The sequence below is a fragment of the Zalophus californianus genome, chromosome 4 (assembly GCF_009762305.2).
Source record: "Zalophus californianus isolate mZalCal1 chromosome 4, mZalCal1.pri.v2, whole genome shotgun sequence".
Lineage (NCBI taxonomy): Eukaryota > Metazoa > Chordata > Mammalia > Carnivora > Otariidae > Zalophus > Zalophus californianus.
Window position 1 is genome coordinate 191,388,021 of NC_045598.1, and position 12,242 is coordinate 191,400,262.

General features: G+C 54.4%; 1 protein-coding gene across 5 annotated transcripts; it reads right to left on the reverse strand.

The window, feature by feature from the left end:
* Positions 1–5,074: 5,074 nt before the first annotated feature.
* On the reverse strand, positions 5,075–11,996 carry ZNF517 (zinc finger protein 517). 5 transcript variants are annotated; one of them, XM_027623839.2, is made up of 6 exons: positions 11,891–11,996; positions 9,878–10,027; positions 9,467–9,609; positions 8,645–8,771; positions 8,250–8,363; positions 5,075–7,472 (listed from the first exon to the last, which is right to left on the reverse strand). In XM_027623839.2, the coding sequence occupies exons 2-6, from the start codon at positions 9,900–9,902 to the stop codon at positions 6,253–6,255; spliced, it is 1,629 nt and encodes a 542-aa protein (XP_027479640.1). In that variant the 5' UTR covers positions 9,903–10,027; positions 11,891–11,996; the 3' UTR covers positions 5,075–6,252. The 5 variants fall into 5 exon arrangements, with proteins under 5 accessions (XP_027479640.1, XP_027479644.1, XP_027479646.1 ...); XM_027623843.2 differs by lacking the exon at positions 11,891–11,996 and having other exon boundaries at positions 9,467–9,530; positions 9,878–10,013; XM_027623845.2 differs by lacking the exon at positions 11,891–11,996 and having other exon boundaries at positions 8,645–8,803; positions 9,467–9,530; positions 9,878–9,955.
* Positions 11,997–12,242: the final 246 nt, after the last annotated feature.

The window sequence follows — 12,242 nt, forward strand, 5'->3', positions numbered from 1 at the left end:
CACAGTTGTCCTCAACAGTCCCGTGCGGTGAGGGTCACCATCAGTCAGCTGGCAGGATGGAAGCGCTAGGGTTCCTTCCACCTGGGTCTGACCTCAAATCTCCGTGCCCTCACCTGTCGCCCAGGTGGTGCTCAGTCTCCCTGCTTAGAATGTGCTGTCCTTGGGTCACCTGATGGCTTAGCCAGTTAAGCATCTGCCTTTGGCTCAGGTCATGATCCCAGGTTCCTGGGGTTGAGCCCCGCATCGGGCTCCCTGCTTGGCAGCGAGTCTGCTTCTCCCTCTGACCCTCCCCCCGCTTGTGCTCTCTCTCTCTCTCTCAAATAAATAAAATATTTTTAAAAATGTACTGCCCCTGGGGCACCTGGGTGGCTCAGTCGTTGAGTGTCTGCCTTGATCCCGGGGTCCTGGGATCGAGCCCCGCACTGGGCTCCCTGCTCCGCGGGAAGCCTGCTGCTCCCTCTCCCACTCCCCCTGCTTGTGTTCTCTCTCGCTGTGTCTCTCTCTGTCAAATAAATAAATAAAATCTTTAAAAAAAAATGTGCTGCACTTTCAGAGCTCAGCCTTCCTGTGGTCATATGACCTCCATTCGTTCCCTAAATTATCCTCTTGCCCGCCCCCCGCCATTTCCTCAAATTGAGGACAACTTGAGAACTGTCCGATTCACAGACATTGATGTACAACTGAATACTCCCTTATCACTTCGGTATTTCCTTTAATTCAGAAGAGAGGGGGGAGAAAGAACAGAAAAGATGGGATCTGCTCTTCCCGGCTCTATTTTGTTCTCCCCAGTGGGGCCTGATGTGGAGAAAGCAGCTCTAAATGCCCCTGAGCCTGTGCAGCTGGGCGGGGAACAAGTCTAGAGCCTCTGTCTGCTCAAGGGCAGGACATGTCAGAGCCCACGTGGGGAACCTCCTACAGCAAAGCTGGAGCCCTTCCCAAGGCGGAAGAGTGATGGAGTAGAGACGCAGTGACAGGAAAGAGGGTCTGGGGCATGGAACATTGGGGACAATGGAGACGGGTCCTGTTCCTCATCCCACATTCAATCGTGCTTTGGGGAGATGCCCAGGAATGTGGTTTGTGGGGCAGCAATTTCCAGGACAGTCAGACGGAGTGAAACCTGAGAGCAGGTCAACTGCACAGATTCTCTGAGAGGCTCCAGTTTTACGGTTTCTGTGAGGAACAGGTTCCCAGATCCGTTCCTGGCATCCTGGGGCAGAAGAAGGTGTGCAGGTCATGACTGGTTGTAGCTGCACCACAAACAGGCTTGCAGGTCAACATAGGGACAGAGCAAGGGTGGTGGGTGGGAGCCACTGGCTGCCTGTGGCACTTCCCTGCTGGCTGGGATTTGAAATGAGACGTCCACCTTCCCGGGAGCCATACGTAGCACAGGACCAAGTATTAGCACATGAAACCCCAGGAGCAGTCCTCTCCTTTTCACCCAGAATCACTTGCATCGTCTTTACCTTGGACCCTGTAAATTGCCCCAGGGACACAGGCACCTGCGCAGGGCCTGACCTGTGCCGCGGTATGGGCACCACCAGCCTGCTCCTCACTGCTAGGCCTGGACACCTTTCTCCAAGCGTGGGAGCTGCAGCTCCCGGCAGGGATCCAGTATTGCAAACGGCTCCAGGCAGCTTCAGAGGGGTCCAGCCCCAGTGGGAGGACACAGGTCTGGAGGGGACACAGGGGCTCTGCCCCAGGTGAGGGTCCCACCCAGGCTCCCTGGGGAAAGCAGGGACTTGGGGAGAACTTTGGGTGGTCTAAGGTACCTTTCATGTGGCACCCTGCAAAACCGGACTTCTCTTTTCTCTTCTGTCTGGTGTCTTAGCCTGGGGACGGCCGACAGGCCAAGAACTAGTTGTCAGATCGTAGTTTGAGAGGAGCACTCTGCAGTGAGGGTGGCATATGGTGGGTTCGCGGATAAGCTCGTGGGAAATGCCAACAGCCAGGATTTATGGACGGGCTCTTACTGCAGTGCTGGGTACATATAGGATGGGCAGGAGTGCGTTATCTCACGGGCAACAGCCAGGATCTATGGACGGGCTCTTACTGCAGTGCTGGGTACATATAGGATGGGCAGGAGTGCGTTATCTCACGGGCAACGACTGGTCACCAGCACACATCCATCGCACACGGAACGAAGTAGCTCTGCTCTTTCCTGCACGAAATGATACTGTCACATACTTGTGGAAAAGCCAAGTTGCAGAAAATAGTGGATCAGTCAGGGTCCATCTAAGAAGCAGAACCAGTAGAAGAGAAGTAGCCAGCAATTGTGGGGGCTGCGAAGCAAGCTCCAAGTCCTCAGAGCAATGACTCAGGAGGACAAGATCACCGGCTGATGCTTTTCCACAGGCTGGAGCCTTAGTTTTTAAAGGCCTTATAACTGATTACGTCAGGCCCACCAGGACACTCTGTGTTTGATGGAGTTAAAGTCACTTGATTAGGTGCTTTAATCACATCTGCAAAATCACATCACAGCAGTATTTGGGTTAGTGTCTTCTAAGTATTAGGTGGGTGTGTGAGCTATAAATGGCCACCACTTCCTTCCTCATAGCCTGTAAGGAATCTACCTGAAAAGAAATTCTGAGAGTTCAGCCCAGTGAGTGGACACACCAAAAGTCATTGCACACACTAGTCGGATAATCCTGTTTGTGAAAACATGGACACACATATGCTGAACATCTGAAATGCAGAGAAAAAGATCTGGAATGAACTACAAACTTATCAGGTGTATGTCTGGGAGTAAGATGAGAATGGGGGATAAGGGAAGAGAAGGGGTTTTGTTTCCCATTTTTGTGTTGAGATTTTGTTGTTTTATTACAAATATGTATTATTTCAGTAATTTAACCAAAGTAAAGAAAATGTTTTATTTATGTATTTATTTAGTTAGAGAGAGAGCACGTGAGCATGGGTAGGGACAGAGGGAGAGAGAGCATCCCAAGGAGACTCCCCGCTGAGCACAGAGCCTGATGCTGGGCTCGAGCTTACCACCCTGAGATCATGACCTGAGCTGAAACCAAGAGCCGGGCGTTCAACCACTGAGCCACTCAGATGCCCCTAAAAAATGTTTTATAAAACCTTGGGTAGAGAAGGCCTTTCTAATCATAACAGGACAAGATAATTTTGGCCATAGGTGACATGTATTTTTCATATTAAAAACCTCATAACTGGGGCGCCTAGGTGGCTCAGTTGTTAAGCGTCTGGCTTCGGCTCAGGTCATGATCCCAGGGTCCTGGGATCGAGCCCAGCAAGGAGCCTGCTTCTCCCTCCCCCACTCCCCCTGCTTGTGTTCCCTCTCTCGCTGTGTCTCTGTCAAATAAATAAATAAAATCTTAAAAAAAGAAAACCCCTCATAACTAAAAGCAAATAAAGAACTGGAAAAAAATATTTGTAATTCACTTCCTCAATTCTAGGAGTTACCCTCTCATCTCTCCCATGCTCACCCGCCACCAAAAAACTGGAGGTTTGTATCACAATGGAAGAAACAGTAAGGGAAAGGGATCGGAGCTCAACAGAAGCTTACAAACCCAATAAAAACAGGTACAAGAGCTTACAGGGAATTTACTCATTAAAAGCCGAGAAATGTAAAAGAAGGGGCGCCTGGGGGGGCTCAGTGGTTGGGCATCTGCCTTTGGCTCGGGTCATGGTCCTGGGGTCCCGGGGTCCTGGGATCGAGCCCTGCGTCAGGCTCCCTGCTCGACGGGAAGGCTGATTCTCCCTCTCCCACTCTCTCTGTGTTCCCTCTCTCGCTGTGTCTCTGTCAAATAAATAAATAAAATCTTAAAAAAAAAAGAAATGTAAATGAAAACAAGAGTGGTATTTTTCATGATGAATCAAATGGATTAAAAACAGTCCACCCCGGGGCGCCTGGGTGGCTCAGTCGGTTAAGCGTCTGCCTTCGGCTCAGGTCATGGTCCCAGGGTCCTGGGATCGAGTCCCGCATTGGGCTCCCTGCTCGGCGGAAAGCCTGCTTCTCTCTCTGCCTCTGCCTCTCTCTCTCATGAATAAATAAAATCTTTAAATAAAAAATAAAAATAAAAACAGTCCCCCCCACTCCCAGTACCCCTGACAGGGAACGTCCACCTCAGCCCCAAGGGAGTCACATGGACAAAAGCAAATGTGTGCATGTCTGCTGTGGGGTCAACAGTAACAGTGTAAATGTGGGGAAAGACAGACGAGCGACAGCAGGGGGCTGCTAAATAAACCACACAAAATGGCCGGTGCATGGGCAGCATCCAGCCAGCAGGTACACAGTTCTGAGCAAAGTATACCCCAGTTTGTCAAACAAATATTCACATGTGTGCACTAGAAAGAAGCTAAGAGGAGTGGCTGGGTGGCTCGTGTCATGACCTTGGAGTCCTGGGATCGAGCCCCATGTCACTCCCTACTCAGCTAGGAGTCTGCTTGAGATTCTGTCCCTCGGCCTCTGCCCCTCCCCCTGCTCTCTCTTTTTAAAGTCCTTTAAAAAGAGGTGCCTGGGTGGCTCCGTCGTTAAGCGTCTGCCCTTGGCTCAGGTCATGGTCCCAGGGTCCTGGGATCGAGCCCCGCATCGGGCTCCCTGCTTGGCGGGAAGCCTGCTTCTCCCTCTCCCACTCCCCCTGCTTGTGTTCCCTCTCTCGCTGTCTCTCTGTCAAATAAATAAAATCTTAAAAAAAAATAAAATCTTCAAAAATAAAATAAAATCCTTAAAAAACAAGAGGCTAAGACAACACATCAAACACCCTGTGATCTCTGAAGATTGTGACAAAGAGCAGTTTTTTACATTTTTTTTTTAAAGATTTTTATTTTAGAAAGAGAGAGTGCATGAGTGGGGAGAGGAGCAGAGGGAGAAAGACAAGTTGAATCCACACTGAGTGGGGAGCCAGACTCGGGACTCGATCCCACAACCCCAAGATTATGACCTGAGCAGAAATGAAGTCAGATGCTTTAACTGACTGAGCCACCAGGCATCCTTACATTTCTTTCGTTCTTTTTTTTTTTAAGATTTTATTGGTCAGAGAGAGAGAGAGAGAAAGTGCGCGCACCAGCAGGGGGAGGGGCAGAGGGAGAAGCTGGCTCCCGCTAAGCAGGGAGCCCGACTTAGCCCGACGCGGGACTCATGACCTGAGCCGAAGGCAGAGGCTTTAACTGACTGAGCCACCCAGGTGCCCCATCTACATTTCTTTGTTTATAAGTTTTTGCATTTCCCAAATGCCCTACAAAAAATTTATACTGAGGGAAAAAATGTTGATCAGAAAATACACATCCCCTGTTCAGGTCTTTCAGCTCTGCTTGGGACTGGTGGCTTCCTTTCTGGCACACCTTTTCTAAGATGCAGCAGATGCCTGCCAGCATTCTCAGGGTTCCTGGGGTTGGGGGCTGATGAAGAAGAGGGGTCACTAAGAGCCCCCCAGGAGGCTCCTCCCCAGTGAGCACCTTCTGCTGACAGGCCTGGTGAAGGCAGATCACACTCGGCTTGGCTGGGGCTCCCGAGACCCTGCCCAGGAGCCTGCAGACCCTGCTCCCAAGTCCCGGTTTTAGCCACCACTACCCTCCAGCCTTGCCCTGGCTTGCTGACAAACCCTTGGTCCACCTGGGAATCCCAAACATCCCCAGGCCAGACGCTGTGTGGATTCTAGTGCCGGCCCCTCTCCTTCCCACTAGGTGGCCGGGGCCCCTGCAAACAGGGTCTGATCTTCATCAGTCCTGATAACAAAAGAACAACCAAGAAAACGCCAACATATCTTTCCCTTTTCTTTTTTCTGATCAAAACTCAGTATTTGGAAAACAGGTGAGTGGAAGAAGAAAACAAAACCCACCCACAACCCCCATGTGATTTATTGAAGCCCGTGTATACATCCAGGCACAGACCGGGATAGTTTAGAAATGCTGCTCTGTTGGCGGACATCCAGGCTTGACAGTCACGGGGAGTCCCCACTCTGGCTCAGCCTTCCTCACTGTCCTTCCCTCAGCCTGCAGGCTGCTTGACCACAGCCCCAGCCCTGTCCCTTCTCCATCCAAGAGAAATGCCCTGTTGCACAGCCAAACGGGGAGGATTGACAGCTTTCTGCCTTGGCGCCTCCCCCAGGTAGGTTCTCTGCCTTTTTATCGTTGTTGTTTAGAGAAGGAGAGAATCTCCTGCAGATTCCACGCCCAGTGCCGAGCCTGACGCAGGACTCGATCTCACGACACTGAGATCATGACTTGAGCCACAATCAAGTCAGACACTCAACCAACAGAGCCACACAGACACCCCGGGTTCTCTTTATCAACTCAACGGGGAGCCCAGTGGGGAAACCGTCTGTCTTTCCCGCCGTCCTGGGCACACTCTGGGCCATGGACTTTCTGGTGCTGGATGAGGGCGGACAGCCGGCTGCAGGCCCTCCCGCAGGCCTGGCACCTGTACGGCCTGTCTCCGCTGTGGAGCCGGTAGTGCTCGTTCAGGGTGTAGCTCCTGCGGAAAGCCTTGCCACACTCTGTGCAGGCAAAGGGCTTCTCCTTGGTGTGGGTCTTCTGGTGCAGCGTGAGGTTGGACTTTCGGCTGAAGGCTTTGCCACATTCCCTGCACTCGAACGGCTTCTCACCCGTATGCAGCCTCTGGTGCAGGAGGAGCAAGGAGTTGTGTTTGAAGGGCTTCTGGCACACAGAGCACTGGTAGAGCCTGTCCCCCGAGGCAGTCTTCTGTGCCGCGCTGAGCAGGGGCTTCTGACAGCCGCTGACTTCTTGGGGGCTCTCCCGGGCATGCAGTCTGTGGTGCTTGAGCAGTGAGGACCCACGGATGAAGCGCTGCCCGCACTGCAGACACGTGTAAGGCCTCTCCCCGCTGTGGATGCGGCAGTGCTCATTGAGGGTGAACCTGCGGCAGAAGGCCTTCCCGCACTCGCCGCACTCGTACGGCTTCTCCCCCGTGTGAAACTTCTGGTGCTGCCAGAGCCGGGAGCTGCGGCCGAAGGCCTTTCCGCACTCGCCGCACTCATAGGGCTTCTCCCGAGTGTGGACTCTGTGGTGCGCTGTCAGCTGAGTGCTCTGCCGGAAGGCCTTCCCACACTCGCTGCACTGGTAGGGCTTCTCCTCCGTGTGGATCAGCTGGTGTCTCAGGAGGATTGAGCTCTGCTTGAAGGCCTTGCCGCACTCGGTGCACTGGTAGGGCTTGGCCCCCGTGTGGATGACCTGGTGCCTGAGCAGCAGTGAGTTGTACTTGAAGGCCTTGCCGCAGGCACACCGGTACGCCCTCTCCCCTACAGCATCCGCAGGGCTCCAGCCTCGCTGTTTCTCCTCCAGGGCCGCGGGGGACGTGCTAAGGTCCCCACCTGGGCTGCCTCTCTTGGGGTTGAGGGGTCGTTTATCTGACCCATCCTCAGGACTGCCATTCCGTTCAGGAAACTTGGGTCTTCCCCCAGGGAGGTGCCCCCAAACTGTGCCCAGTGGTCCTAACTGCTTAGAGGACACTCTCCTCAGACAAGATTCCTTGATCGCAGCCTGCATCCTAGAATCTGGAAGAATGAACAGAAAATGGAAAGATGACCTAGCCTCTACATTCATTAAAGAAACTCTGAGATTTGAAGACAGAATCTTTATGTCACGGTAGGGAGGTTTGGGAACTTCTTGCAAGAATCCGTAAAATCACGATTTGTGAAAGAAAGAGGACCTAAAGAAAGGTTAGTAAGGGCTTAAGCACTGTGGGAAGTTGGCTTGGGAGAGGAACTCACGAAAGGGGAGGAACGTCACGGGGAGAAGGGAGGGCACAGGCTTGGTCCCAGGGACTGTGAGGGCAGCAGGCTTGATGCAGGAGTGAGACCTGCAGGGTGTGGGGTGCTGCTATTCTTCACTCCCCTCTTCCTCTGAGCACTCACCCACAGTTCACTCACTCAGCAGACACCTCAGGCTCCTGTCCAAGCAGGACCCATGGACTGCAGGCTGCCTCTCCTCCCTTTCTGCGGCCTCTACAGTCCCAAGCTCAGGCCCTGGTTTGTGAGCCATGGGGAGCTGGGAGAACCAAAGTAGCGCAAGGGTCTTCCCTGCTGGGTCCTCCTCACACACCCACTGCCCCCACAGATCTGGCCCGACATCTCAGAGGACTGGGAAGGACATTCATGCACTTGGGTTCCTTGCACGAGTTAGTCCTGGGTGACCTTGGATGACAACCAAGGCGTTTAGCAGGAAATCTGGCCCTCTGTGAGGAGCTAAATGTACAGCCTTCCCACTGCCCAAGCACCAGGGGGCTACAGAAAGTTGTGTGACGGCCAGGCCTTGCTGTGCCTTGCACTTACCTGGGCATAGGCTGGCTGTGGACCCTGGCTCCTCAGTCCCCTGCAGAATCAAAGCCCCTGGCTCCTCCCCTTGCTCCAGGAGAGAGATCAGTGCTGGTTTAGCAACAAGAAAGCCTACAAGCAGGGAGGAGAGCATCACGTGTCAGGGAGCAGAAGGGTGCCCAGCTGTGGGGCTGGAGGCCTCAGGGGACACAAGGTGCTTGGAATGGATTGGGAACCCTACTTCCCCAGGAGTGGGGCAGTGGGGTGGCCACGGAGAGATGGGGGTGACCCCCCAGCTTCCCCACCAAACACGTTGGACTTTGAATCTGGAAAGGAACCAACTCCTCCAAGAGGCCATGGAAGAGGCAGGGTTGCCCTTGAGCCCCGCCCTGGGATGGATGGGGAAGCCTCACCCAGCGAGGCCATGTGCCCGTAGTTCTCCAGCATCACATCCCTGTACAGCGCCCGCTGGTCGGGGGCCAGGCAACTCCATTCTATCCTTGTGAAGTACACGGCCACGTCCTCAAACACAATGGCCTCCTGCAACCACAAACCCTGCTGTCTGGGGCTATCTGGGCAGGAGATGCAGAGACTGTGTCAGGGATATTCAGGGCACCTGTTCAGCTCTGGGAGTCAAGGCCTCTGTCTACGTGGTCACTGGTGTATCCCCAAGGCCTGGCACAGAGGGGACACCTCAACACTCCCCAAGGGAAGTGGAGCAGTCCTATTGCCCCAAAGCCGTGGGAGGTGTGGGGGTCTCAACCTTGGCCTCGTACCTCTCCATAGGCTAACAGGGATCTGGGGAGGGGGGTACCCTTGAGATGTTGGTGGTCGAGCCTCTAAACAGGCGGGGAGTGTTTCTGTCCTCTGCTTCTCTGATCTGAGGAGAGAAGCCAAAGGCTGTGTGCATGAAGAAGGGCTGAACATTCACACCAGGATGGAGGCAGGTGCTGGGGAGGGACAGGGAACCTGACCTTGCTGGCTGACACTGGAAGCTCAAGGGCTGCAGATCCTGGGCAGCCCGCTTCCACCCAAAGCCTCAGGAAGGAGTTGACAGAGCACTGTGAAGTCTCACAGGGAGGGGCAGACCTTTGGCTTACAGAATCCATCCTGTGACTCACCTGCAGGAATGGGAGCTACATGAGTGGGCCTAGGGACCCCTGGGAAGGTGGTCAGGGCCAAAAAGCTGAGGGCTGGGGATGAAGGCAGCCAAAAGGCCCAAAGAGGGCACTCACCTGGAGTGTGGGCATCACAAGTGGCCCCGCCATTCCAGGGTCCCCGTCAGGGGCAGAGCAGGCGCTGGAGACAGTGAGTGGTGAGTGGAAGGAGCCCAGGCCCAAGTACCATCCACCCCTGTCCGTCTCCCCGCAAGGACCACCCAGATAGAGAAGAGACAGGAAAGGGTGAGACATGGGGCAAACACACCTGGTCAGCCCAGACGATGCCCTCACATCCCAAGAAGCCACACGTTGAGACCTGCTCACCCACACGGCTCCACCCCTCACTCCTGCTTTTCCCAGGGGTGTCTTCTTGGACCAACCTACATAAAATGCCACCCCCACCCCAGAATCCCTTCCCTACCCTCACTCCCTGTTGTATTTTTCTTCATAGCATCTCTGTTATCTGACATAATGCAGTCAACTTACTTGCTTCTTCTCCACCTTCCCCCATGAGATAAGACCTGCAGTCTGGTTATTCGTGCTGTAACCCCAGAGCCTGGGGGAGGGCCTGACACACAGCATGTGCTCAGCAAGGGTCTGTGGAATGAACGACTGGTTCCATGACAGTGGAGGATTCTGCAACCAGTGAGATCACGTTGTGGAACATCAGAAAACGTTCTTGCTGCATTACTATGTGAAACAAGCAGACTATACACAGCACACATCCCAGCACCCTAACCTTAGTTCCTTTCTGGGTGATTCTTATTTTCCTTCTTTCCATTTTTCTGATTTCTCCAAGACTTACTGCTTGTTTACAAATGTGTGTTGCAGTTGAAGAAAAGTTATTTAAAAACCAATAAATACAATTCTGTTCAGAGTAGGCCCTGGTCTCCATGTCCCTTCCTCAATGGATACTTGAGCTCTTGTGGTTGGGTAGAGGTCTCTGCAGTACCCTTTTCTGTGGGGCTTGAGCCTCCTAAATAGCTGCCACTTTGTAAAGGAGGCATCAGTTAACAGAATCCTGTAATGATGCTATGTCACAGTTAGCAGGAGAGCCCTTTAAACATGTGAGTATAACAGGCTACACACGACAATCTGAGAGGCTTGGTGGGTCACCTGTGCCTGCACAGCATTAACTGCAAATGCAAAGATCAGCGCCACACCACCACCCACTGGGCTGTCTGTTCAGGGCAGTCTGTGGGCAGGACCTGTGGGGACTATTGCTGCTGCCCCTGCTGACAGAGCTACTGTCCTCCTCACCCCAACGAGGCAACCAGAGCCCCTAGAGAGGATGAGCAGCTCAGGAGAAGACCTGGCCCTCAACTTCACAGTTAGGAGGGGAAGTTACCATGCTGGTCTTTGTTTGCTCTTATCTGGGGAATGCATGTCCTCAGGGAAGGGCCCTCTGGTTAGAGGGGAAAAAAAAAAAAACAAACCCTAAGTTTGGTCCTAACTTTGGAAACAGGGAGTAAGTCTTTCATCAGAGAAAAACAGTGCAGAGTTGAAAAAAGTGGGGCAGGGGATATAATAACCAACAGACAGCTTTCCGCTCAGAGTCCTGAGAGAAAATATCAAGGGGAGGGGAGTGCTAACATAGATGGGGGATCAGGGAAGCCTTCCTGGAGGGATTGCACTTAATTGGGGCCTGGAGGACCAGCAGATGCCATTCCCTCCGATTTAGAATAAAACCTCTGTTTCTCAGGGGCCTGGGGCACCGCGCCCCACTCCTCCACCCACCCCCTTGCTTACTACATTGCAGCCAGACTGGTGTTCTCTCTGTTACTCAAACTAGCCAAGGCCATTCCCGTGCACTTTCCTTCGCCTACGAGGGATTAGCAAGGCTTCTCAGCCATCAGGTTTCAGTTCATACGGTAACTTCTGGAAGAGACTTCATCTCCCACAAGCCTATCCTCTTGGCTCATCTTCTTCAGGGTCCTTGCAATGATAAAAACTACTTGCTTACTTGTTTGTTGCCCCTCTTACATGAATGCCTCACTTCTATTACACTACAAGCTCCCTGAAGCCAGGGACGCTGCCCGTCCACGGCGGGATCGCCAGCACGAGCAGAGTCCTCTGGACACGGCAAGTACTCCATGCTGCCTACGGAATGCCTGAGGTCCAATCAACGACGCAATCCCCGGGGAGAGCCCGCGCACTGGGCCATAGCCAGCCAGCACCTGCTGCTCCCGACCGGGTGCGCTCCGGCAACCGCAGGCGTGAGGACGAGGGGGGCGCAACCCGGACAGAAGTGGTCCGCCCGGGCGTCCCACCCCTGCAGCCTCAGCTTTGCGCAGTCACCCAGGCTCCGGGGACGCAAGGCTCGGGACCCGCCTGCACGCCCCCCGCCCCACTCTGGGGGGAACGGGAATCCGGCCCCTCCCTAAGGCCCAGAACCGAAGGAAAAGCGCCGGCTGCGGGTCAGCACCCCCTGCGGTGCTCGGTGCGGCCTCTCTGCGGACCACAGCCTCTGCCAGGCCGGGATCGGAGAACCGCACTCACCTTACTCCGCTCCCCGCCCCACGGCCAGAGCCTACTCATCCCGGGCCTCCAGCCGGGACCGCGTGGGGACCGGCGCCGGGGCGCAGGCAGCCCGCTTCCGGCCCGCCCCCGGAAACGGGCCGCAGCGCCGCTCTAGGAGGCTTGGAGGACCGCGCGCCTCGATGGGCGCCCCCTGGCTTCTGGGGCGGGAGGCAAGTAATGGGGAGGGGGCTGCTGAGAGTGGGGTGCTACTCTGGAGCGGATCCCGTGGGAACCCCCAGGTCGGAGGGTCGAGCCCGCTGCTGGAGTCAGGGGTCCGGCGAAGGACTCCCAAACCTGAGAACCGACTCATTCACGCGGACCTCGAGAAAGG

What these genes read in the sequence shown, in the direction of transcription:
- ZNF517 (XM_027623839.2), bottom strand. Translation starts at nt 9,902, where the DNA reads ATGGGGGAAGGTGGAGAAGAAGCAA. An exon ending in GGAAGGTGGAGAAGAAGCAA is followed by an intron (nt 9,610 to 9,877) that starts GTAAGTTGACTG and finishes TTCTCTATCTGG; the next exon opens with GTGGTCCTTGCGGGGAGACG. An exon ending in CACAGCCAGCCTATGCCCAG is followed by an intron (nt 7,473 to 8,249) that starts GTAAGTGCAAGG and finishes TCATTCTTCCAG; the next exon opens with ATTCTAGGATGCAGGCTGCG.